This window comes from Chelonia mydas, chromosome 21 (assembly GCF_015237465.2).
Source record: "Chelonia mydas isolate rCheMyd1 chromosome 21, rCheMyd1.pri.v2, whole genome shotgun sequence".
Lineage (NCBI taxonomy): Eukaryota > Metazoa > Chordata > Testudines > Cheloniidae > Chelonia > Chelonia mydas.
The window spans coordinates 14,413,298-14,439,171 of record NC_051261.2 but is presented as its reverse complement, the minus strand read 5'-3'; the positions used below and the strand labels follow the sequence as shown (position 1 = coordinate 14,439,171).

Genomic DNA, 25,874 nt, shown 5'->3' with positions numbered 1-25,874 from the left:
GTGCTGGCTCTGGGCTAGGGCCAAGGGGTTTGGAATGTGGCAGGGGGCTCCAGGCTGAACCTGAGGCTGGGGTTTGGGGCATAGGAGGGAGTGTGGGGTGCAAGCTCTGGGAGGGAGTTTGGGTGCAAGAGGGGGTGCGGGCTCTGAGAAGGAGTTTGTGTTCGAGAGTGGGTTTGGAGTGCTGGCTCTGGGAGGGCGCTCAGGGCTGAGGCTGGGGGTTGGGGTGTAGGAGGGGGTGCAGGCTCTGGGAGGGAGTTTGGGTGCGGGAGGGGGCTCAGGGCTGGGACAGGGGGTTGGAGTGTGGAAGGGAGTGGGGGGTGGGCTCCATCCGGGCGGCGCTTATCTCTGGTGGCTCCCGGTCGGTGGCGCAGCAGGGCTAAGGAGGGTGCCCTGCCTGCCCTGGCCCTGCACCACTCCCGGAAGCAGCTGGCATGTCTCTGGGGCCCCGGGGATGGGGGAATAGGGGATGCCGTGCTCTGCCCCTGCCTGCAGGCACCGACCCCACAGCTCCCATTGGCCACGGTTCCTGGCCAATGGGAGTTGAGAAGTCTGTGCTTGAGACGGAGATTCCCCTGCCCCTCCCCCCAGTGGCTGCAGGGACGTGCCAGCCGCTTCTGGGAGAGGTGCAGGGCCAGGGCAGGCAGGGAGCCTGCCTTAGCCCCGCTGTGGCGCCAGGCTTTCAACGGCCTAAAATCTCCCAGTTTGGCTTCAGTAGCCTCCCGGAGATAGAGCCCGATTCCGGGAGACTCCCGGCGAAACCGGAAGGGTTGGCAACCCTGGTGGAGAGTCAGTGAGAAGTAACTGGGGGTCTGTTGGGTTGACTGGAGAAAGAAGGGGCCAGTGTGAGGTTGGAGAATGAAGGGGTCAGCTGGGGAGATGGGGGATCCACAGGGAGGTTAGTGCAGCTGCTTTGGGGGTTACTTGAGGAGGATGGGATGAGGAGTGCCAATGGGGGCTAGTGGGTACAAGGGGGGTCAGGTGGGGTGATGGGGAGTCAGGGGGCAGTTGGGGAGCCACGATCTGATCTGCACATGTTGGACAGTGTTCATAAACCTGTTTAATTCTCATTTCCGTAACAGGAAGTAGTTCCTACGTCCCGGAAGTGTTTCCCCAAGCACCCGGAAGTGATCTTGAATCGCGCCTGCGCAGAAAGGCGGCGAGCGGCAAATTCCGCTTCTTCCTCTTTTTTCCCTCCGGAAGTGGCTGGAGATTGGAGGGAGGCTGCTTCCTACTGGCTGGCACGCCCGGGGCCCCGCTGCGCGGCGACCAGTAGGATCGGCGGGAGGCTCCGGCCGCCGGAAGTGCGTTTCAACGGGCTCCTTCGGGGTCCGTCCCGCCGAGCGGGGCAGTGACGTGGGCCGCGGGCAGCGCCGGGCCCCGCTGGAGGGAGCCGCCCGCGCCCGGCAGGGGGAGTCGCCGGACCCGCCTGGCGCCGGGGCCGGGGCCGCTCCGGAGCAGCCGCCGCGCCCGGGGAGTGCCCTGGACAGCGCCCCCCTGCGACGCGGGCGGCCGGGCGCCTCCCGGGCCCGCCCCGCGCGCCATGTCCGGGCCGCCGCTGGGGGCGCCGCAGAGCCCCGAGGAAGGGCCCGGCAGCGCCGCGCAGTGGTGAGTATCCGCCCCCGAGGGGGTCCCGGCCGGGGCTGTGCCCGGGGAAGGGCCCGCGGGCTGGATCCTCTCGGCGGGGCGGCCCCGCCGCTGCCCCCGGGCCGGGCCGCTTCCCGGGCTGGGGAGGGGCCTCGGAGCCTGCCCCCCGTCGGCGGGAGCCCCGGGCCTGGAGGCGGCAGCCACGGCAGGGGAGGGCACCAGCGAGCTGGTCTGGCCTGCCGCCGAGCTGGGGCCGCCCCGCAGGGGGAGCGGGACCCCGAGGCCCTGGGGGGCTGTGGTCTGTCACTGGGGCGAACCCGGCTTCGGGGCTCCCAGGCACCCTCCAAGCACAGTGTGAAGCCGGGTAAGTAGCAGGCATCGTTAGGCTCATGGAGGGTTTCGAGGACAGGGGGAGACATTTGCGCTGGATCCTGAAAGGGAATGGGAATCGGATTCGGGTCGGGAAGGATGGGGCAGAGGGGGTGTAGCCGACTTTCCCTGCTCTGCCCCAATGCTGGATTGGCGCGTGGTATGTTTTCTGTCCGTTCCGCTACCTAGGAACAGCAGAGAGCGTGTGCGCCCACTTGTGTTACACACATATGGACAAGACCTGGTCCTGCCTCCATGGTTGAAGAGAGCACATTATTCCCTTGTAAACCTGTATTTTGCTTTTGATTTGGCAACTTTTTCTAGTGGCCAGAGTTGCTTTATCAAAGGAAAACTTCTTTAATTTTGGGAGCCAGTTTATGGTTCCCTGCTCTAGGTCAGTCCCTTAAAGACATCGTGGGCATGGTGCATCAGTCTCAGAAGACCAGCTCTGTATATAGGCAACGATTTTCCTGAAAGACTGAGTGGGATCTAAGCCAATAGTGTCAAACTGGATAAAGGCTGTCCCAAAGTCTTAAGGGGGCAGCCGTCCATGAGGAGGAGGGCAAGCACTGCTTTCACTCCTTCTCCCATGAACATCACACAGAATAGGTCTGTGCCACTTTCAGGTTTCTCCCAATAAAAGGTATAGAAGGGTCTCTTCTTATGCAGACAGGACTGGCTGCAGGGCTATTCCCAGGGAAGGGTACGGGTAGTGGATCTATAGGTGCAATAAATCTCTCTCAGTTGGCCAAAGATGGTTTTTCCCAGGAGCATGATTCAGAGCAAGACTTCCCCTTTTTACACCTCTGAGATGGAGTGGTCTTGTACTCCATACTGGATACTAATATAGAGAAGGGCAGTTACTGGTTCCCACTTGAGCCTTTTTTGTCAGTCAGTATCTTTGCAGGTATGGGTTAAGAACCTTTTAAAGGGAGCAAGCCAAATCTAATCAGTGCAATATAATAATTGTAATCTAAACAGTCATTAGAAATAGCTTATCACTGTCAATAACTAAGCCAGGACCATTGTGCTTAGTTTGTCTTCTAGGTAGCTCCTCGTTAGAGGAGTGCCTAACGATTCAGTTCTATGAGAGGAGAGCTGCAATGCTGTTGTGACTGAGTGACATGTAGCTTCTGAGTCACAGAATCCCTATCCTACAGGTTACAGAAAGATCTGGGATGCACTGATCTCTCCAGTAAGGAAAGTTTACCTACTTCCCGCTAATTGCAGTTCTAGCCTTCAACATTGTTGTGTTTCTTTCTCTCTCCCAAGAGGTAACTGAGGAAACTCCATGATGTCTAAAATACATTTAAAAAAATGGAGAAAACACATTAGGTCCTGTTCTTGCATCAAATCATAGAATCATAGAATCATAGAATATCAGGGTTGGAAGGGACCCCAGAAGGTCATCTAGTCCAACCCCCTGCTCAAAGCAGGACCAAGTCCCAGTTAAATCATCCCAGCCAGGGCTTTGTCAAGCCTGACCTTAAAAACCTCTAAGGAAGGAGATTCTACCACCTCCCTAGGTAACGCATTCCAGTGTTTCACCACCCTCTTAGTGAAAAAGTTTTTCCTAATATCCAATCTAAACCTCCCCCATTGCAACTTGAGACCATTACTCCTCGTTCTGTCATCTGCTACCATTGAGAACAGTCTAGAGCCATCCTCTTTGGAACCCCCTTTCAGGTAGTTGAAAGCAGCTATCAAATCCCCCCTCATTCTTCTCTTCTGCAGACTAAACAATCCCAGCTCCCTCAGCCTCTCCTCATAAGTCATGTGCTCTAGACCCCTAATCATTTTTGTTGCCCTTCGCTGGACTCTTTCCAATTTATCCACATCCTTCTTGTAGTGTGGGGCCCAAAACTGGACACAGTACTCCAGATGAGGCCTCACCAGTGTCGAATAGAGGGGAACGATCACGTCCCTCGATCTGCTCGCTATGCCCCTACTTATACATCCCAAAATGCCATTGGCCTTCTTGGCAACAAGGGCACACTGCTGACTCATATCCAGCTTCTCGTCCACTGTCACCCCTAGGTCCTTTTCCGCAGAACTGCTGCCTAGCCATTCGGTCCCTAGTCTGTAGCGGTGCATTGGGTTCTTCCGTCCTAAGTGCAGGACCCTGCACTTATCCTTATTGAACCTCATCAGATTTCTTTTGGCCCAATCCTCCAATTTGTCTAGGTCCTTCTGTATCCTATCCCTCCCCTCCAGCGTATCTACCACTCCTCCCAGTTTAGTATCATCCGCAAATTTGCTGAGAGTGCAATCCACACCATCCTCCAGATCATTTATGAAGATATTGAACAAAACCGGCCCCAGGACCGACCCCTGGGGCACTCCACTTGACACCGGCTGCCAACTAGACATGGAGCCATTGATCACTACCCGTTGAGCCCGACAATCTAGCCAGCTTTCTACCCACCTTATAGTGCATTCATCCAGCCCATACTTCCTTAACTTGCTGACAAGAATGCTGTGGGAGACCGTGTCAAAAGCTTTGCTAAAGTCAAGAAACAATACATCCACTGCTTTCCCTTCATCCACAGAACCAGTAATCTCATCATAAAAGGCGATTAGATTAGTCAGGCATGACCTTCCCTTGGTGAAAACAGTGAGGAGGAGCTCTCTTGCTCAGAATCAGGTTCTGACTGTGAATCAGGACAGGTTGTTTCCCATGGAACTCTTATGGAACAGGAGAAGTCTATCAAACAGATGAGTTTGGAAAATGGTAAGCTGGAATACACTTTAGAGTTGTAACTATTCACAAAAAACATTCTTTGTCTAGTCCTAGACCTCCAAATATCCAGAAAAGCAACTAGCTGTGAAAACAGAGCTTACTTATTGAATCTTGAGTCTGTTGAAAACGCCCTACAGTCTGAATGATACCTGGACTCTACTTGTTCTTAATCATGACTGTGAAATCTGAAGTTCTTCACATCCTCTGAGATTTAGAAATTAGATTGCTGTGTAGTATCAAGATTTAAAGTGGACATGGAATTGCAGCAATGGCTTCATAGGCTTTTTTATTTCATAGAATATCAGGGTTGGAAGGGACCTCAGGAGGTCATCTAATCCAACCCCCTGCTCAAAGCAGGACCAATCCCCATCTAAATCATCCCAGCCAGGGCTTTGTCAAGCCTGACCTTAAAAACTTCTAAGGAAGGAGATTCCACCACCTCCCTAGGTAACGCATTCCAATGTTTCACCACCCTCCTAGTGAAAAAGTTTTTCCTAATATCCAACCTAAACCTCCCCCACTGCAACTTGAGACCATTACTCCTCGTTCTGTCATCAAACTAAATTTCTGTGTATCTCTAACATCTAATGTTTGATTAAGAAGATCACTGGAAATTCCTGTGATTGGCGCAGCTCTGGTTCAGAAGTTAACATAATTATTCTTGTTCTGGCAGTCTGCAACTCCTTGAAAAGCCACCAATTCTACAAGCCTTGAGTACCCAAAGTTAGAAGACATTCTCGTCCTCACAATCCTGAAAAAGAAAAGGATTTGTTATGCTTCTCCCAGAACCATCTGGTAAAGCCAAAGCCCTGTGTACTCTAGAGAAAGCTGGAGGTTTTCAAGAACAAGCCGGACCTAAATTCTGGAGAAAGACCCCTAGCTCCTGTAGCCTCCACTGCAGTTTCTGTTGTTTTTTTTTTAGGTTTTTCTAGGTTTAATTGTCAAAAATATGCAATTAATTTCCTTGTGGAGTTTGTTTTTTATATTCAATTTATTTTACTCTGTCCACACACTTCCAATTTACAATATGCATTAGATTGTCATCTTTAGGTTTCAGAGTTAACCTGTTAAGAGAATGGGGCCTGAATCATGGTGTCGTCACAAATTTGTAGAGAGTCATCCGTCCACTAGTGGATTTATTCACACTGAGGTTCACAAAATGAACAATTTGATGACTGTGGTTAAAGGCACAGTAAAAGGTAGCTAAAAGATAAGGAGGAAAACTGACGGTGTCCTCTTGCTTCTTTAAGGTATCCTGCAGGACTGAAACGGTATTGGCTTTTGCTTGTTTTGAAATTTTTCCTCTTCAGAGAGAGATGCATGTACTTTTTTTTTCTTCTTTATGTCTTTCACATTAGAAATTCAGGACTTGCCTTTTGTAATAGCATAGAGAGCTGGTAAAACTATAGTGGAGATGCCATGCTAGTTAACCCTGACAGAGGGGAATATTACTTTTGTTCAAACGGGGATAGGAGAGGGAAATAACTATTGAACTAACACCTGTTAACATACATGCTTGGATAAACATTTGGGAGAACAGGTTCTTAAGGATTCAACACCCTTCCCCTTCAGTTAATAGCTGAGAAAGTTCACAATATGTGACTTCTTGGGCACACCAGATTTGACATTCCTGATTATTCTAAGGTAAGAAAGAATCAGGATTTTTTAAAAAAAATATTTATTTATTTTGATATGGAGATCCTCAGACTGCCTTTCTATATCAAAAACAACAAAAAGCATTAAAAAATGGCCCAAACTCAGATTTTTTTCTGCTTTTGCAGTTCACTTTTGACCCTGTTCAAGCATTTTCTGCTGCCTTCCCACCACTCCAATTTCTGAACAGGAAGTTTAAAAAAATTGTCATGCGTATTGTCACACCTGGACAAAAAAAAGCCTGGCTCTTAAGTTCAGCAAAGGTAGCATCCCTATGTCAGTTTCCTTTATCTGTCACGTGCTGAAAAAAGGTAGGACACTTACACCTGGGCTCTCTTCCTAAGTTTCATACTGAAGAAATTGGACGGATCATTCTAGAGGAGATTTCAACCATCTTATCACTGCTTCTCTTCCTGGAAGTTCATCACCTTCAAGTTCTATTCGAGAGTTTGGCTTATATTCAAGATTTAGTGCTTTGTCAAGAGTCATGACCCGAGGGGGAAAATAGACACCCTATAATTACAGTAAAATGGCAGTGAGAGATTGGGATGGCTTATTGAAGAACTAGGGAAAGTTTCTATTAAAATTTCATTTTATTTTATATTTTTAAAAAGCGAGGGGAGTGAAATGTAGAAAAACACAAAAATCTGAAACTGTTAAACTCATTTTAAGGATTTCTTTATCAACAATGTCACCAAGGAGCGTAAAACTAAAATTAGTAACTGGAGGTGGGTCCTCTTCCCTGTTCCTTTATCAGTGCCAGAGCTGTTAAGCTCTGCTTGAATGATAGGAGGAATTTACCCATAATTCTTTACTAAAGGAGTTAAGCTTCATTTTAAAAAATAGATCCCATTTACTCACATGTGAGTGGACTGACTGGTGACTCATCGTTCCATTTAAATATACAAAATAATTCATAATCATATTCTGTAAAAGAAAAGAGATCTGCAATGTGGAGAAAAATGGCTTTTAACTCTCTCTGCTCCACCCACTTTATGATGTGTAAAGAAAGGTTGAGACTTTAAAAAATTCAAATTATTATTATTATTTTTTAAAAAACATTTGAAATGTCAGTCCGGGTCTTTCCTAGTTTTGCTAAAAGACTCATCAGTGATCTCCAGCGTATATGATGAGCTTTCTCAACCATTAAATGAAGCAAGAGAAGTGTCACATCTTAACAGAGACTGCTTTTCTCCTAATTGTTTAGTGTATGTTTGAATTAAACAGATGTAAACAAAACAGAACTTTTAAACTGTCTGACTAAAAATTCCCTTCCTTCCCCATTGTTCAGCTTTCAGTGTCTTGTAATGCTACAACTTGTTAGTCCTCCTTAGCGAATTGTCCATAAGACAAGTGTACCTCTACAGCACAAGCTTGGAATTGTCTAGAAAACAGTATCTGTTGGTGAAGCTTACCTTTTGCCTTCCTCTTACACAGAGTTCCACAGGTATAATTAGGGGTATGGCGCAAACACCTGTTCACTTCTTTCTGTCCAGCAGATATGCAGAGTCCAGAGCATACTCGCTATCTTTAATGCCTCTATCATCTGTTTCTTCCTTTGTTCGTGATCATTTGAGTGATTAAAAACAAAAAAACAAAGCCGTAACTCCTTTCTGGGGTGGAGGAAGGAGGAGCATGCCTATCATGGAGTTCATTCTTATTCCTTTCCTAGTTTCATTAATAGTCACTTTGGGAGTGGGTTGGGGTGCCTGTGGACTCCACAGGAGATGTGCAGAGCCCCAGATATTTAGCAGTTCCATGGCTAGGGAATTTTCTGCAAATTCTGCTCCTGGCTGCAGAATCTAAGCTTTTACGTCTAAAAGAAGAAAATTTCTAGACCATGTGGTTATGAAAGAAACCTTCAAAATATGAACCATGTGTTACAGGCCTGCGTGTGACCCACAAGTCAGGTGCTGTCTTCCTGAGTCTGCATGAACAATAGCTTTGGGAGGTGTAAAGTGACCCCATTCATCTCAATAGGATGTTTTATTCTGAAACATGACAGCTATTTAAGTGTCCACATTAATTGTTTCACTGGGATCATTTAAGCAAAAACAGTTAGCTGAAGTACTTACCCATATCTTCTGGTGCCAAAACTCCCATCTGTGTCCTACTCAGCTCATAAAACCTCCATTTTCCGCTCACAACTTCCACACTGCAAATATGGGTTGTCAATACAAAAGTTTGTGGAATATTGAAAATGAAAACATGGGGGAAATGTTAAATATGTATTTATTTATTTATTTATTTAAATGAAGGTGCTGCAGAGATTTCTACCTGCTGTACTGGAGTGCAACATTTAGACTCTGGCAAAGTGAACATAAAATATGCTTGGAAATGAGGTTTCATATCAAAGTGCTGGAGCAGAGAGCTTAACTTTCTAGATTTCAGAGCGAGGAAAGCTCTACAGGGTAAAACCATCCAGACAATACCATGGTGATGATGTATTGCACCAACCACCAGTGGGGAGCCTGACCTCTTTAGCTGTGGCAGGAAATTGTCCTACTCTGAGAGTGGAGCATCCAGTATTGGATCACCCCAGTGGCTCTATATTCACTCTGAAAGGACGATATATTGGCAGACTTCTTGAGCAGATACTACAGTTGGAAGCATGAATGATCCCTCAAAGACTCATCCTTTTCCACAAGGGCTGGAAGGCCCGGCTAGATTGCTCACTCACCAGAGACAGAATACTACATACTTCCAGATGTTCTTAAGAGCAAGCTGGACTCAGCATTGCTGATGGAGGCCCTTCATCTTCAGTGGGGTCAGTAGTTCTTCTATGCATGTCCCATGATGCTATTGAAGCAGAAAGTCAAATGGAACAGAACCAAGATGCTGTTGATAACCCCAGCCTGGATTTCTTCGCAGTTTTGGTTCTCAAAACTTCCAGAACTGATATCAGAACCATAAAACCTACTTCTCAGTTCATTGATTCTCTCATGTTGTGGACTTGGACTATCAACTATGATTGAAACAGTCAAAACTCATTGAGATCAATCAGGTTCCATATGGCTGCCATCTTGGCTTTCAGCCCTCCAGTGTGCTGACAGTCTACATTCACTCTTCAGTAACCAAGTTACAGAACAGTTGCTCCATGTGTTCCCTCTGGTTTATGAGCCCCTTGTACCATTGGATTTAAATATTGTTCTCACAATGATCATGGGGCCTCTGTTTGCACCTTTATCAGGTTATTTTCTGTGTCATCTCCCTGAAGGTGGAATTAATCGTAGCTATAACATAAACCCAGAGAGTTAGTTGAGATTCGGACTTGAGGACTGACCCTCCCTACACCATGTTCCGTAAGGTGAAGGTGCTTCTGGATCCTCACTCCAAATTCGTAAAATGGCTCTGATTCTAACTCCATCAAGCATTTAGTCTGCCATGATGTTTCCTCAGGTCTTGTTCACACACAAGGAGGTCAAGCTTTTAAATAACTTAAGGCCTCCTCGACATTTACATAAACTAATCTGTAAGTTCCCCCAGCCTTTTCGTGCTATCTGAGGGGTTGAGACCAGGAGTCAGTATGTCTCAGCCCAAATGGAGCAGACTATGTTTTTGTAGTGATTTGTCTGCAGCGTTTCTCATACTGGGGGTCGCAACCCAAAACGGGGTTGCAAGCCTCTTGTAGGGGGAGTTGTAGTATTCCACCTTTATTTCTGTGCTTCCTTGAGAGGTTACTCCTGGGGAAATTCTGAGCATCTGCGGACATGCAGAATTCATGTCTCGCATAATTTTGTATTTTCCCGCATAAAAAACATTTTGCCTTAGAAGTGCTGCAGTTCTGCCCTTTGCTCATTAGGGGCTGCTGTGGCGCTAGAACAGCCAGCGTGAACACAGCTGGCTGGTGTGGTGCCACAGTGGCCTCTTGTGGGCAAAAGGTGGAACTGCAGCACTTCTTAGGCAAAATGTTTTTATGCTGAAAAATACAAAAATCCATGCCCAGTGCTGCAGAATTCCCCTAGGAGTAGAAGTTTATCACAGCACCCTGCCTGCAGAACCAGGTTAGGTCAAAGTGGGGCACATAGGGCTGTTGGGGTCACAGACGGGTTCAGAATGGCTAGTGGAGGGGACAGACTGGAGCATGGGCTCAGGAGCTAGTGGGGTGACATTGCTGAGCCTGGGGATGGGAGAGGAGGGGCTGCAGAGACCCATTGGGATGAGGGGTGCGGGGACAGGGGCAGACATGCCTGACTGAATGGGAGAGGCTTGGGGTCAGCCACGGTCTGCATGGGGGAGGCTTCCCAACAGCCTAACAATCCCCTCTCCCAAAAGAAAAACCTCCTATCCACACCCAACATCCTCCAGGTTCACTCCTAGGCTCCTTCCCTCTCCCTCATCTCCTCCATTATCCCTGACTTCACCAAGCCTTTGCACTGCTTCTGACAGGTGCAGGAAATACAGTTCTCTATTGTAATTTAAATTAATTACACAAAGTTCTGTATTAATATGTCTAGTAAGGAATCTATTGGTTTAAAAAAAAATACCAGAATCTTTTTTTTGGGGGGAGGGGTCTGTATTGTTACAGACATACTTGCTGACAGATATTTTGAAATAAATTACCAAAATAATTTATGGCATGATTATATTGTGTAATTTCGACAAACAAAATATGTAGATTTTTTCAGAATTTTCAAATATTGTGTGCATTTTTAATTTTTTGGTGCAGAATTTTTAATATTTTGGCGCAGAATTCCCCCAGAAGTAAGAGATGGGTGGCTGGAGAGCAGTGGCTGCTGGCTGGGTGCCTAGCTCCGAAGGCAGTGCTGCTGCCAGCAGCAGCAGCAGCAGAGAAATACAGATGGCAATACCATGCCATGCCACCCTTATTTCTGCACTGCCGCTGGCATTGGTGCTGCCCTCAGAGCTGGGTGACCCTCCAGCAGCTGCCACTCTCTGCTCTGCCTTTACAGCTGAGCAGCCAGAGACCAGATTTCATGGGGGAGACCAGACTTCACGGTCTGTAACACAATTTTCATGGCTGTGAATTTGGTAGACCCCTGTGTATGTGTGATGGTTATTACAGTCAGGCAGGTGTTCCGGGGAAACTGAGCCCCGTGGCTGCAGGAGCAGTAAATACCCTCTAGTGAGAACTGGTGGATCTGGCTAAATGAGAGAATAAGTTATCAAATAGACAAGTCTGTCTTTCTTTGTAGCTTTCCCCACTTAGGGACGCATGTGCAGGCAGGGACCCAGCAGTTACCTCTCCTCCCTGCGTGAATGTTAACAGCCTGCTTCTTGCTTCTCTTCTCTCCAGAGTCCTGGAGGTATGAAGCATAGAAAGAGGAGTGGATATCTCATCTTCTCTTTTTACATTCAGCGTCATGCTCTTTCCCCCACAGTGCTCCAGTTTTTTGGTGGATGGGGATGTGGAGGGGAAGTGGTAAATATAAGAGCAGTAGAGTGGTCATGAGATGTCTTCTCCCAGGAATAGCGAAAGGTTATACCTCAGAACGAGGGGTCTTATAGGCAGAGGAGGAAGATATTTTGGGGTTTTTGATTTTTAGCTGAGTAGCAGGGAATGACATTCTTCTCTAGTATTAGGTGTGAGTACAAACTAAGTGACAATGTTCTGTAACAGCTGACGCAGTGATGTGTATCACTAGAGAAGCATAAGTTTTACCATTGAAATTACTGAAGACTATCTATTATTTTCTGTAGTTATCCAGCTTCCAAGATAAGACTATGGTATGTGTACAATCGTTGGTGCATATTAATCAAAATATCTATGTTCTGATCATTTACACTACTCTTTTCTTCTTCCTCTTCTTTTGTTTTTTAAGCATTGCAGGCTGTATGTACCAAGTAGTTCAGACGACTGGGCCGGATGGAAAAAACCTTCTGAAGTTGCTTCCAATCTCTAAATCGTCTGGAAATTTTATGCCACTAGTTCAGTCATCAGTTGTGCCTGATACTGCTAAAGGGAATGTATCAAGTCCAGTTCATTTTACTTTTAAGACACAGATTGCCAATAGCACCACATCTTCATCTGTCAAGATACCTGTTTTTAAGTCCACTAATCCTGGAAAGATCATTCTTACAAGGACATTGGATAAACAGGAAAATGTTAGCGTGATCCCTGAAAAAGAGAGCTTGACTACAAAACCAGTTTCTAATGTTCAGAGTAATTCTGTTTCAGTTGATAGATTGTCTTTGCAAAATGTTGCTGTGTCAACTTCATCTAACCAGAGTAATACAGCATATGTGTTAGTCAACACAAAAAGTCTTCCAGTGACTGTGAAGTCTCCTGTGCTGCCTTCTGGGCATCACCTACAGATACCAGCTCATGCAGAAGTGAAATCTGTCCCAGCTTCTTCTTTACCACCTACAGTACAGCAGAAAATACTTGCAGCTGCAGCTACAAATGCCTCTGGAGCAGCCGAAGCCACAAAAACACCAACTGTTATTTATGTGTCACCAGTAAATACAGTGAAAACAGTCGTTCCCAAGCGCTTGCAAACCATTTGCCCAAAACCTGTCACAGAGGTTTCAGAACCAGCAATAATGACAACTACCCAAACAACGGTAAAGAGTTCTGTTCCACCGGTGGGAACTTCTGATGGCCAACAGCGCCAGCAGACTCCGATGAAATGGGTCGTGCAAGAAAATTCCCAGGCATCAATACCTTACCTTGTTCCTGTGAAGTCATCAAATAACATGGCTTCAAAGATCTTGAAAACCTTGGCAGATATGAAGAACGTAGAAAAAAATTCTGCAAATATTTTACCAATCTGTTCTAACAGTGCTAGTGGAAGCCAGACAATCACTCCCATTAAAGATAATGCTCTGGTGATGTACAATGGGAAAGTGTATTTACTGACTAAAAGAGGGTCTGATGTTCTGTCAGCCCAAATTGACCAACAAGCCTCTCCAGCTACTGATGCTTCTTTTAAAAAGGACACATCTCAGCTGATCACCAATAAGGTGGTAAATCTAGTGTTGTCAAAAAATAAAGGTATGACACTTACCAAAAAGGGTCCAAAGCCAAGTGTAAATACAGAGCTTGTTCCACAGCCTGATTTAAGAAAGAACTTAAAACCTGCACCCACTCTACTTGCAACACCAAGTGTGAATCAGCATATTATTACTACAAACCAGTGCAGGCCTTTGTTCGCAACAGGGGCGATTTCAAATGAAGTGAACCCAGTTAAAAAAATGGTGATGGATGAAAACATGCATTCTAACAGCAAAGAGAAGAGTCACTCTCCCAAAGCAGCAACTGCTGTTACACCTCAATCAAAACAACATTATGCTTTCAGTGAAGAAGAACAAAAGGTAACTGTCTACAGCAAAATGTGCCCACGTTTATCTATACCAAATTACTTCTACATCCTGATTCAATGTGACTGAAGCCAGTGTCATTCAAATCACATTTTTTCTCTAAACAAGCATGCTGCCCCCCAAATGTTTCTTAATTTACCAAAAAGAAAAGTAATAAGGTTTTAATCAGTAAGAGTGCATTATGCAAATGAACAAACGTGAGAAAAGGAAAGAAAGGGAAGCTTACAGTCTCTGTTAGCCAATGATTGCCATTTTTAATCTGGTACAAACTAACTAAAAACTACTGAACCATACCCCTCATTCCAAGCTATGCTCCCTTTCCGGTGGAACTGAGGAGGAGCTCTCCTTCCGGAAGGAAGAGTGAGTCCGGTCCCATCAGTCTGTTTTCCTACCAGCCAAGTCCCAGCCTCTTCTGGGTATTTGGCAAAGAGGGGAATGCTTATTTGAAACTGCTTTGTGCTCACTTTGCAAGAGACAAAGACTGAACCAGCAGAGTCACTGCAGTGTGAGATAAAGGTATTTGTGCAAACCAACTGAAGCCTTGGAAGTCCAAGGGGACTGGGCTAGCAGGTGCAAAAGTGGATGCCAGGCAACCATAGACTTATCTCTGATGATATCCAACTGGAGGGGAGGAAGACACAAGTAGAAAGGCCAATGATTGACTTTCATAGTTTCGTTCCGTAAGAGCTTAGTAAAAAGTTAAGTTAAAAAGTCACAGTGCGTAAGTAGAAGTGAGGACTTTAATATAAAAAATATGCACACAAAAAATAAAACCAAAAAATAGTCTGATATCCTTTTTCATAGGGTGTAGTTGGCTGCCCTCAGCCGGAGCTCTGCCGTAGTATCTTGCCCCTGGGTTCCCTACGGGAGTCCAACCCTCTGGGCAATCTCACCCCTTCTGGCAGGAGTTCAGTTCACTCCCAGGATCTCTTTTGAGTCCAAATATCTCTAGTCCATGCTGGCTTTCCCCAGGTCTTGCCACCAGTTATTGGCTGGGAGCAGCCTTCAAGGGCCTCTTGTCCATATGAGGCTTGCAGGGTCAGTCTTCCCCCAAAGAAGAGGGTTGTGGGGTAAAGGAAAGGGCAGCCACTACCCAGGCCTGGGCTCCCCTTGCTACTGGAGCTCACTGCCAGTCCCCAGCAGCCTTTCCTCCAGGGCAAACTCCCTCCTCCCCCTCGCAGTAGTGAGCATCACTTTTTTAAGCTCCCCTTTTCCTGATGGAGCATGTTCTGTAAGTGCACCTTATTGGCACTGCCTGAGTGCAGGGGTGCTCTGCCTTTCCATCAGTGGGATGGGGGCGTAACCCATCACATACCTCTCCTCTGCAAGTCCAGAAAAGTTTCTTGCTCAAGTGTTTCCACAGTCCCATCTCCCTGGGAGGGGGGATGGGATGGGGGGCGGGGGTGGAAATAGTATTTGCATGCTCTTTCCTTGTTTGGTGCTGCACCCTGAAGCTATAGGGCTGGAGTGTCAGATACCAATGCATAATCTGGGAGGTTGAGTCCTTCATGGAGGGTAACCACTGCAAGGGCACATGGTCTGTGACTAGAGAAAAGGGACTACCCAGCAGGTAATACCTGAGGAAGTACGCAGTCCATGTGATAGCCACAGCTTCCTTCTCAATAATTCAGTCTCTCCCTGGGAAACAACTTCCTGCCTAAATATGAGATTGGGTATGTTTCTGGGAGAGTGCCATTCCCAGACAAACATCGGAAGCATCTGTATAGAAAATGAACTCCCGGGTGAAGTCTGGGTTGGCAAGGACCAGCGCCTGGCTTGGTCACATCTTCAGCGTATTCAAGGTTTCATCACACCAGTCAGTGTCTTTGCCTTTTAGCAGATCGGTCAGGGGAGCTGTGATTGATGCAGAGTTGAGGATGAACCAGTGATAGTATCCCATCAGGCCCAGAAAGCGCCATATCTCTCTCCTTGTCTGGAGCGTGGGGCATGAGTTTATTCATGGACTTTGTCTAATAGAGGTTTCACAATGCCTCCTCTTATCTGATACCCTAAAGTAAGTTACTTCTGTCACAGCCAACTTACACTTAGACAGGTTAGCTGTCAGGTCGGCTTCCTGTAAGGACTGGCTGAACTTCTTTAAGTCAGGATCTCCCCTTCCCTTCTTCTCCCAGTCCAGTGCTGCTTCCGTTGTTCTTCAGGGGTTGATGATGGTGTGGGCAGCAAGCAAGGGAGAGAAAATTTGGGGCACTGTCCTCTTGTAGCCCTTTCTCTTGCGCAAGAATCCTTTCCCACTAATGTTCAGGAGACAGAAAGTCTGTGTGGCCAGGAACTTGTTTGTGACTGCCCTCCAGAGCATGCTGGAACAAGGCCTGGGCAAAATCATATGGTGGAATCTTGTATCTTTACATACAGCATTGCCACACATAATTTACCAGGACAATAATGATCAGCAAATCATGAGCTTTCAAATGATACCTTACACAATATGCTTTGTACAAAATTTCTCATAGTCTTGTAAAAGGGGTGAACCTGAGGGTACAGACTGTCACAACCGCCTTCCCTTGGACTCATCCTGCTACCATTAACTGGGGGGAATCCTCCTACAGGCCCCCTCTTCTGCTGCCCATCCCTCTATGTAGTCTCTTTGCATCCAAGGGCGTTCTTTCTTCATATTCCCCTGTTGTCCCTGGGAGCAGCAGGTTATCGAGCTCTTCCCTGCGGTTCCTTCCTCGTGGGGAGTGGGTTTAAACTATAAGTGGGACCTGTGTCTGAGGTCAAGGGCTTCAGCTTAGTTTTTTGCCTCACCAGGTGGTTATTCAGGTGATACCTCATCTGAGGTTGGCCCCATGTCTCGCTGAGGTCAACCCCTCTCTATGTGGGTAGCTTGGGTTGCTGGGGCGAGGTTTGTACACGTTTTCATTGCACCCAGGATGCAGCGTCTGCTCCTGGGCAAACCCCCCTGCCCCCCATGCCCCTGCGTGCAGTAGCAAACTTCACCTTTTTAAGCTTCTCCAGGAGGAGTATGTTCTGCAGATGCACATGGTGAGAGTTGGTAGTGTTTTTCCTGGAATCAATCCATGAGGGTAGAAAATGAAAATGTAGCGGACCCTTTGATTCTCTAGACCTGTGGTGAAATTATACTTATCTCTCTATGTTCTGGTAGAGGAAGTCAAAGTCTTCCTACATAGCAACAAGCTGTTGACAGGAGAATGTATTAGGTATGGGGAGCGAAGGAAAGGGTTTTGAAGCAAGGACAGAAGAGAAGATAACAGGACGATGCAGAGTAGCAATTACCATGTCATCCTGGGACGTGCTACCATACTAAACTAAAGTCATATTTGCTGTATGATAATTGGCAAAGTTATTTATGTCATCACCGTCCCACTAAGTGCCTCATTCAAAAGAACAGCAACAGAGGACGAGGAGAGAACAATGCAATATGACGCCAGTCATACCTGTTCCCTTTGGGACAGGCAAGTGGGTAGTACAGCCCTGTTTTTTGTTCTTAACTATTTATTGCAGGGTTTTCTAGCTTGTGGATTGTGACTCACAGGGAGTTTCAGGAGAAGCAAAGGAGGGAACATGAGGCTATTCCCAGGCCTGGGAGTGTTGCAGCCCTCAGCATTTTCCTGCCATGCAGGGCTCTTGACTAGCTGTTGAGTGGAGATAAGAGCTCTGCTTAGCGGCACGGAGCAGTTCCAGGCTCAGCTGGCAGGGAGAACTAGAGGCAAGAGTTGTTTCCTTCTTGCCAAATGCATTGTGGGGAAAGAGGAGGTGCTTGGTCCCCCACAGGCTATGCCAAGCTGGGGAGGGAGAGATGACACTCACCAGCCCCTTCCCAATCCAGGTATGTAAATGTAGTGCTCTGAGGGAGAGAGAGCCACTCCCTTTAGGTTATGGGGTGGGGTGAGGCAGAGAGAAACTTTGAGGGAGACAGAGTAGCAATTTTACTGGCAACAACGCTTCCCAGCCTACACTAGATACTTTTTTATACCCCTAACCCACATAATAGCCAAAAAATAATACCATGACCCAAATCCCACAATCTTCTGTACCCACAAAGGATTGTAGGATACAGTGAGTGGCAAATCAGTTTATTTGGCCATTTTGTGTTTGCAGACTAAGAAAGGCTGAGAACCTCTGGATGAGAAATTTATTATTTTAAAATATTATTTCATTTCTTTGTCTCTAGTCCCATCTTGGCATGTGCCTCCCTTCTGCCAACCTAAACATTCACATGAGCCAGGCACACTTATGGTCATTTTATATGTATTTTAAATCACTGCTACAAATTATGGGTTTGGTTTTGGGTTTTTTAGTTCATTATGTACCTCTGCACCCAAAATGGGACTGAATTTATTTCTGTCATCTGCTTTATGGTACCCTTATGTCAGACCTTTCTCAGTTCCTGAGGCCTTTGTGGAGACCAGATAGTTTCCGATGTGTTGCTTCTTCTCTCCTCCCACATGTGCATGCTCAAACAGGTGTTTGTTGTGTGACAGGGCCTGATGGTTAAGAGTGGCATCAGGTTACAACAAAATTATGTACAGAGGACTGTTAATACCAAACGTCTAGAATTATCAGTCATCTTTGAAATATAGGCACCTGCAAACACACTGTGATCCAGGAGAGTGTCGTTGTGGTGAATATTTCCTATTTAGTCATCTGTTTCTTGGTAATTCTGGGATCTTAGGTTAAGTGGCTACCTTGCCTCTCATAGCATTTTGTTAGTATAGTAGCAGGATTTGATAACTTTAATTTATATGCTGTTTTAAAATAAATAAATAAATGAACATGGCAATGAAAAGACAAATGATCATATTATAATATTATAATTTTTCCAAGTAAGCCAATATCTAAAGTTTAATGAACACTTTTTTACCAGAATGTCAATTTTTTAATGATCACAGGTGTGTTGATGAGTGGCTGTATCTCTGTTTATATACTGTATTCTTATTATTTCAGATTCGAAATGAGAAGGTGTGCTCATCAGAAAAGGCCACTGAAATCAAACACAAAAGAGAACCCCATGGGAAACAATACCTTGAATTAAGAAAGAAATTCGGTCTTTTTAAAGAGGAGAGAGTATACCTTAATAGAATTCCCTGTGGAATTCCTCCTGCAGGATCAGAAGCAAGTGTGCGCTCCAGTAATAACTTTAAAAAGAATAATGATTCTTGGAGTGCATCACCACAAGAAACGGTGATAACAACCAAGAAGCAGGACCATGGTGAAGAGGAAAAGGTATCTCAGTGTTTACGTATTTTGATGTGTATCCCTACAAAAGCCTATGCTTACACTTTAAGAAGTAGAATTTCACTGCTAATTAAATTACAATTTAACACAAGTGAAATTAATGTGAGGGAAAGAGGAGACGAAATAGCATACTTAGCGGTTCAGCACTAGTTCCAGACTGTAGCTGCCACAAGTACAGGCAGTGTTGGTTGCCACTCATCTGGCACGCAGATGGCACTCAGTTTGCTGAAAACACTTCTTTTCTCCCAGATTCCTTCAAACCACCTCTCACAGCCTCCATCAGTGGTTCTTGCAGATCCTCTTTTGCTACTAACATCGTCAGAGAAGCAGCTAGAACTTCAGGCAGAGCTGTTGTCTTGACAAATTTTACGGCGTTTTTTAACTTAAATCTATGAAAATCTGGAGGTGGGAGGAAATTATTTGCTTGTAAAACTCTCCCTCAAATAGCCACCATCATAGCATCCACTTGAGTGCTTACTGAGGTCTGTGTCTCCTATGATCCAGAGCAGCCATTCAGTACCTAACAGAAGTCTTAAATCAGACAAGACATTTGCTTGTCTCCTCAAGTTGGTCCACCTAAGTTTTTGTCCTAGCAATCAGCAGTTAGTGGCATGGGACAGGATGACCTTCAACAGTGGCCTACAGCACTGACAGGCCGTGCCAAACAGCTGTCAGATTGTGTAATCCCTCTGAGGAAGAGTCTTCTCTTCAAGACTGAGTATCCTGGCCCTGACCTTCAAAGAACCTAGTGTTATATTTTTAAGTTCTTTGACCTCATGGACTTGACCCTGAATTAGGTCTTCGAGAAGAAATCATTCTTTCAGATTCTTGACATATGCATTCATTATCCTTGTTTTTAAAGAATAGAACAACATGTTTACATCCAGAAGTCTCGCATTAAGTACAATAAACCCAGATACCAGCATATTGTGTCTTGCAGACCAGTAGTGAAGTCTGCTTCTTTCAGAGATAGGGAATATCCAGCTGGAATCAAGAGTCTTCTCTCCTTAGGAGGTAGGCGTCAGTGGTGTTGGGCAAAGTGAGAGAATTGTCTCTCTCCTTGAGGGTTAGCCCACAATCCTGTTAGACAAGTGTTTCTTGTGTTGTGGAGACGGAAATATCCCAGAATTCCAGCCCTCCTCCTTCCCACCCTTTTTACTCTGACAACTGTTTTCTCACATTCATGATCCCTCATCGAAGAAATCATATCATCAACAGGTTGCATCATCTAATCAGTGTTGGAGCCTTTTTTCTGTTCCCATCAGGCCAGTTGCTATAAAGAGTCAACTCAGTTTAAATTATGGTCTCCCTTCCTCCCCAAAATCCAGAGCAGTCAGATCCCTCTTGGATACATTTTGTGAAAATTCAGCCACTTCCAGAAGTTCAAGATGGAGTATCTCTCTCCACTCTATTCTGGCAGCTAGGGACGAAGAGGATTTCTTTGCCTTAGCTGATCTCAGGGTTGCCCAATGTGTCCATTGCCCACATGCATCGGGAGTTTGTTCCCAGGAAAGCTCACTACACTCCAGTGCAAATCCTTGCCTTTTGGTCTGACATCCAAATACATGTGCCTTTACCAGGATGATTGTTGTTTATTGCCAAAGCTATAAGGAAAGCAGGCCTGTGTTGTTGGCTCATTCAAACAAAAACCATGTCTGAAGCCACGTGAGTGGTATTACAGCTCTGAAACAAAGGAGCATAAAGAGCCACAGACTCTTGAGAGGCTCTACCACTGGGCAGAGTGGAACTGAGGTTAGTCAAGACGTCACGTGTCCTCTGACAACTCAGCCAATAAGCTGACAAGGGTTAATTTTGATAGGAGTCAGACACCTAACCATAGACTCTTTTACAAATCCCATTAGACACCTTCTGTATCTCTAGGCACTTCATTTTCTTTGTACATCAGGCTCCTAAGGAGCCTAAGTTTCACTTGAAATAAACAGGATTTAGGCTTCTAAGTCTTGTAGGCGCTTTTGACTATTTTATCTCTGGTCTTGATGTAAACATGTCAAGTGATGGAGAATTTACCATATTCGTTGGTAACCTGTTCAATGTTCAGTTACTCACTGTTCAAAATTTGCATCTTGTTTCCAGTCTGAACTTCGCTGACTTCAGCGTCCATCAACTGGATCATTTTAAGCCATTGCTAGATTAAAGAGCCCTCTGACATCAAATATTTTCTCCCTGCGTGGGTAACTATAGACCATGATCAAGTTGCTTCTTAAACTTTCCATCAATAAGAAAAATAGTTGAGCTTATTTTAGTCTCATTGTAAGGCTTATTTTCCACATCTCACATTATTCTGCTGCTCTTCTGTAAATCCTCTCCAGTTTTCAACTTCTTTTTTTTAAAGCGTGAGTCCCTGAACTAGACACACTATTCCAGTAGTTGCCTTACCAATGCCATATACATCTCCCTCCTCCTTCTTGATGTTCCTCTGCCTGTACCCCAATTAAAATGTTAGCCCTTTTTGCTAAAGCATCACACAATCTGCAGATTAGGGAAGATCAAGCTGTGTTCCTCAAGTGCAGGACAATATCTTCACAACCACAAGAGCTAGAAACTTAATTTTAAATAAAAAGAAAAGGAGTACTTGTGGCACCTTAGAGACTAACCAGTTTATTTGAGCATGAGCTTTCGTGAGCTACTCACGAAAGCTCATGCTCAAATAAACTGGTTAGTCTCTAAGGTGCCACAAGTACTCCTTTTCTTTTTACGAATACAGACTAACACGGCTGTTACTCTGAAACCTTAATTTTAAATGAAAGCTTAAATTCTTCAGAAACTGTTTGACTGAAATCCAGATGTGATGTATCTACTTTGTCCCTTCATTCACTTATTTTGTACATCTAGTTAAAAAACAAGAACAAAAAGCAATGAAATTTGTCTGGAAAGATCTGTTCTTTATAAACCCATTCTGCTTGTTGCTCTTGCTTCTGTCATCTTTCATTAATACTACCCTTCCCTTCAGTATTTGTTCCATTATTTTATTAAGAATAGGAATTAGATCTAAGGAGTAGTAGTTGCTACTACTTTGCCTTTTGAAGACTAGTGCTTTGTTGGCTTTTCCCTGTTGTTCTGGCACTCTTATTTCTTCTGAGAAATAATTGCAGTAGTACAGTAATTTTTATTGTTTTGTAGAATTATCATAAAGATGCATAGAAGTAAGAGTCCTTTTATGCATTTAAGAAGGCAGTATCCAACTCCATATTGTTCAAAGTCTGACACCAAATATTTCCACTCTACGCAATCAAAAGCTTTCTCATGATATAATAATAATATCAGACGCCAGCTCTCCCTGATTTTCAGTAACTATCTGGATTTTAATGCAATTATTAAATTACTAATTCAGGCTTCAATCTATTGATTTTGCAAGCCTGCACATTTTACATATATAAAGTGTGTGTGTGAAAGAGAGAGAGAGAGACTCACTCACTACCACTCAGGTTTGAACACAGCAATTAGTGCTGCAGCCACAGGGGGCATTCTTCTCCATTGCCCAGGGAGGTCTAGGCCCAGGACTGGCCAAGATAATTAAGGACCCTAGGCAGGATAGGAGGGCAGCTTTCCTAGGGTCGATCCTCCCCTTCTTTTTGTTTGGGAGTGGGGAACACAAGAGTGCATTGGTTGAGCCTGCTTGGTGGCCATAGAGGAGAGGAGGGGAGGGGGAAGAGAGAGGTCCAAGCAACGTCCCCAGTTTTTTTTCATAAACATCTTTAAAAGTCTCAGAGCAAGTCTGGCAACTCTGTGATAGCCAAGAATTCTCCTTTGATTAGGCAGAGTGGGTAGCTCCCAGCACACATCCAACGTTGTTAGATGTCCTGTCTTGGAGAAAGCCTGTCGTGTGTGTGTGTGTGTGTGTGTAATATATATCATGTTATAATGTATTTAATCTAGTTGCTGAAACCTTGGTCGGTATGTTTACATCATGGTTTAACAGGGAAATAGGTCAATAGGATGATCCAAAAATATATTCTCCCTGGATTTGGGAGAACTACTCTGGTTTCCTCTTTCATTGATACTGAAAGCTTTATCCCAAATGTTAAAATGTCCATAAGTGGGCCTATTCACACTCATTTGATGAAGCTCCATTGATAACTTAAGATGTGGAAAGCATCCCGTGGAGGGCAACAAAAATGATTAGGGGACTGGAACACATGACTTATGAGGAGAGGCTGAGGGAACTGGAATTGTTTAGTCTGCGGGAAGAGAAGAATGAGGGGGGATTTGATAGCTGCTTTCAACTACCTGAAAGGGGGTTCCAAAGAGGATGGCTCTAGACTGTTCTCAGTGGTAGCACATGACAGAACGAGGAGTAATGGTCTCAAGTTGCAGTGGGGGAGGTTTAAGTTGGATATTAGGAAAAACTTTTTCACTAGGAGGGTGGTGAAACACTGGAATGCATTACCTAGGGAGGTGGTGGAATCTCCTTCCTTAAGTATTTTTAAGGTCAGGCTTGACAAAGCCCTGGCTGGGATGATTTAGTTGGGGCTTGGTCCTGCTTTGAGCAGGGGGTTGGACTAGATGACCTCCTGAGGTCCCTTCCAACCCTGATATTCTATGATTCTATGTGCATTGAGGTCCTTAATTGTGGACCATGGAAGTTTTGCCATTGACTCCAGTGGAAGTAGAAACTTGGGGAGGGTTTTCTTTCTTCAAAAAATATAGGAAATCCCATTAAAAATGTGTTAAGGTATCACAGTAAAGCACTTGAAATCCGGGAAACACCAAAGCTGAGTTTACCCATGAAACCTGAACTCTGTCCCCTTGTGGGTCTTCCTTATAATACAGTCTTCAACGACGTGATTACAAACCAGTAATTTCACAGGACCCCTGCCCCATTCAGGTATGAATATTGGATGATGAGCAGTGAATGATACACAGGGGTAACGTTTAATTAATTGCAGTGTGACAAAGTTCTTCCTCTGCTTTGGTGGGTCCTGCGCTTGTTGGCAGATTTGCTTGCCTCAGAGATTCACGGCAGCCCTCAGTTTGGTCACTTTTGCTTGTGGCTCAAACCCGCTGTTCACTCAGCTAACCTCATCACTGGCCAGCTTGGGGAAAAAGAAGGAGAACAATCCCCGTAGTCTCTGCTGATCCACCTAGTGGGTCGGGGGACAGGCCAGAGACTTTCCCCTCAGATGGGAACCACAGTCCAGGTCAACTCCTCTTGTATCCAGTGGGGGGTGGGGGTTATGGGAGGAACCCAGGCCCGCCCTCTACTCCGGGTCCCAGCCCAGGGCCCTCTGGATCACAGCTGTCTACAGTGTTTCGTGTAACACCTCTATGACAGCTACAACTCCCTGGGCTACTTCCCCCATGGACTCCTCCAACACCTTCTTTATCCTCACCACAGGACCTTCCTCCTGATGCCAGATAACATTTGTACTCCTCAGTCCTCCAGCAGCACGCCCTCTCACTCTCAGCTCCTTGCGCACCCCTCCCTGACTGAAGTGAGGTCCTTTTTAAACTAGGTGCCCTGATTAGCCTGCCTGTCTTAATTGATTAATTGGCTCTAGGTGTCCTAATTAGCCTGCTTGCCTTAATTGCTTCCAGCAAGTTCCTGATTGTTCTGGAACTGCCCCTGTTACCTTACCCAGGGAAAAGGGACCTGCTTAATCTGGGGCTAATATAGCTGCCTTCTATCACTCTCCTGTAGCCATTTGCTCCGACCTTGTCACTGCCGATTTACATGCTTTTTAATATTTATTTGCTAAAGGGTAATCTTAACTTTGGAGCATATTGCATCAAATAGTTTTTAAAATTATTTCAGCACAGTAACCTTAGATAACTACAACAAACAGTTGTTAGTATATGCTTAATTTACCTTGATGATAAAACATTGAAATGATATACAATTTAATGTAAACACTTTTTTTTTTTTTGATATACAGATAATTTTGGACCTGGAACAGGATTTGACTAAAAAAAGAAAATCAAAACTCTCACCAGTGCCAGAAAATGGAAAGAGAAGGAAAATGACGGTCAAATCAGCCATAAATCCAAGCGTGGAAAACAACAGCACCGGTTCTGTAATACTTAACAAGCGTATTTCATCCACACCAGTCTTATCACAGCAGAAAAATTCCACAGGCTCTATCGGATCTTCTCTAGGGAGGAACTCTGAGCAAGACCCATGTGTTCAAGATAACCAAGTTCAAGACACATGCTGTTCAGCTTTAGTTTCTTCTGAAGATGATGTTTCGACTAGTGAAAGTTCCTTTCGAGAAGATGCTTTCCCTTTGACTCCACCGGACTTGGATGAAACAATCAGGGATGAAAAAATAAAACGACTGAAACGGCTATTAAGAGAACGAGAAGCAGCACTGGAAGAAATTCGTAAAAAGATGCAGCAGACCTGAAAAATCTAACTAGTAATCTGGACCGTATTCATTCTGACTCCCTTGACATTGGTGACTCAAACAAGAGATTAATTTGGTTCAATGCCGCTGAACGTTTAAAATGAACATATAATCTAATTTTCTGGTATTCACAGGACATTAATGGGAGCTAAAATGCATGTATATAGAGGAGAGTAGATTCCAGGAGTAAGGAACGTGAGAACTGGGTTGTCCAGAATTCTACTTTTGGGGAGCCCATGTGTGTCAAAGAATTTAGTGTGCAGAAGATATGCTACTTTAATTTTCAGTGCGGTGTATTCTCTAGCCTTTAGAGTGGGAGCTTTCTGTACTAGTGCTAGAAAATTCTCGTGCTTTGGAATTTCAAGACCTGTTTTTTGGAAATGAAATGTGAATTGCAAACCTCAACTGTAGATTTTTTTTTTATTATTATTTTTAGTGCATGCTGACTTGTGAATTACAGGAAATAAACTATAACATTACATTGTTTCAATACTTTAGTGGTCAGTGTTTAAATAAAGATGATTTGATCTGGGCATTAGATTTTATACAATAAAAATTGTACAACAAAAAAGGGGGTGATTTTATTTATGGAGACCATTGTACATGTCTGAAGAAAGAGCAAGATATAGATGGCATAGCAAACTATGCCATTGGCTACTGTTGGGACT

At 44.9% G+C, this 25,874-nt stretch overlaps 1 protein-coding gene across 3 annotated transcripts; it reads left to right on the top strand.

The window, feature by feature from the left end:
• The first annotated feature begins 1,180 nt into the window (after nt 1-1,180).
• On the top strand, nt 1,181-25,698 carry LRIF1 (ligand dependent nuclear receptor interacting factor 1). Of its 3 annotated transcripts, XM_043533617.1 has the most exons (5): nt 1,181-1,413; nt 1,449-1,605; nt 12,130-13,621; nt 18,554-18,832; nt 24,739-25,698. In XM_043533617.1, the coding sequence occupies exons 2-5, from the start codon at nt 1,541-1,543 to the stop codon at nt 25,204-25,206; spliced, it is 2,304 nt and encodes a 767-aa protein (XP_043389552.1). In that variant the 5' UTR covers nt 1,181-1,413; nt 1,449-1,540; the 3' UTR covers nt 25,207-25,698. The 3 variants fall into 3 exon arrangements, with proteins under 3 accessions (XP_043389552.1, XP_037740890.1, XP_027688628.2); XM_037884962.2 differs by having other exon boundaries at nt 1,181-1,605; XM_027832827.3 differs by lacking the exons at nt 1,181-1,413; nt 1,449-1,605 and adding an exon at nt 1,733-1,948.
• The last annotated feature ends 176 nt before the right edge of the window (nt 25,699-25,874 follow it).

Excerpts from the sequence above, each read along its gene's own strand:
- LRIF1 (XM_043533617.1), top strand. The coding sequence starts at position 1,541 with ATGTCCGGGCCGCCGCTGGGGGCGCCGCAGAGCCCCGAGGAAGGGCCC. Across the intron at positions 1,606-12,129 it reads CCCGGCAGCGCCGCGCAGTG|CATTGCAGGCTGTATGTACC; the intron begins GTGAGTATCCGC and ends TTGTTTTTTAAG. Across the intron at positions 18,833-24,738 it reads ACCATGGTGAAGAGGAAAAG|ATAATTTTGGACCTGGAACA; the intron begins GTATCTCAGTGT and ends TTTGATATACAG.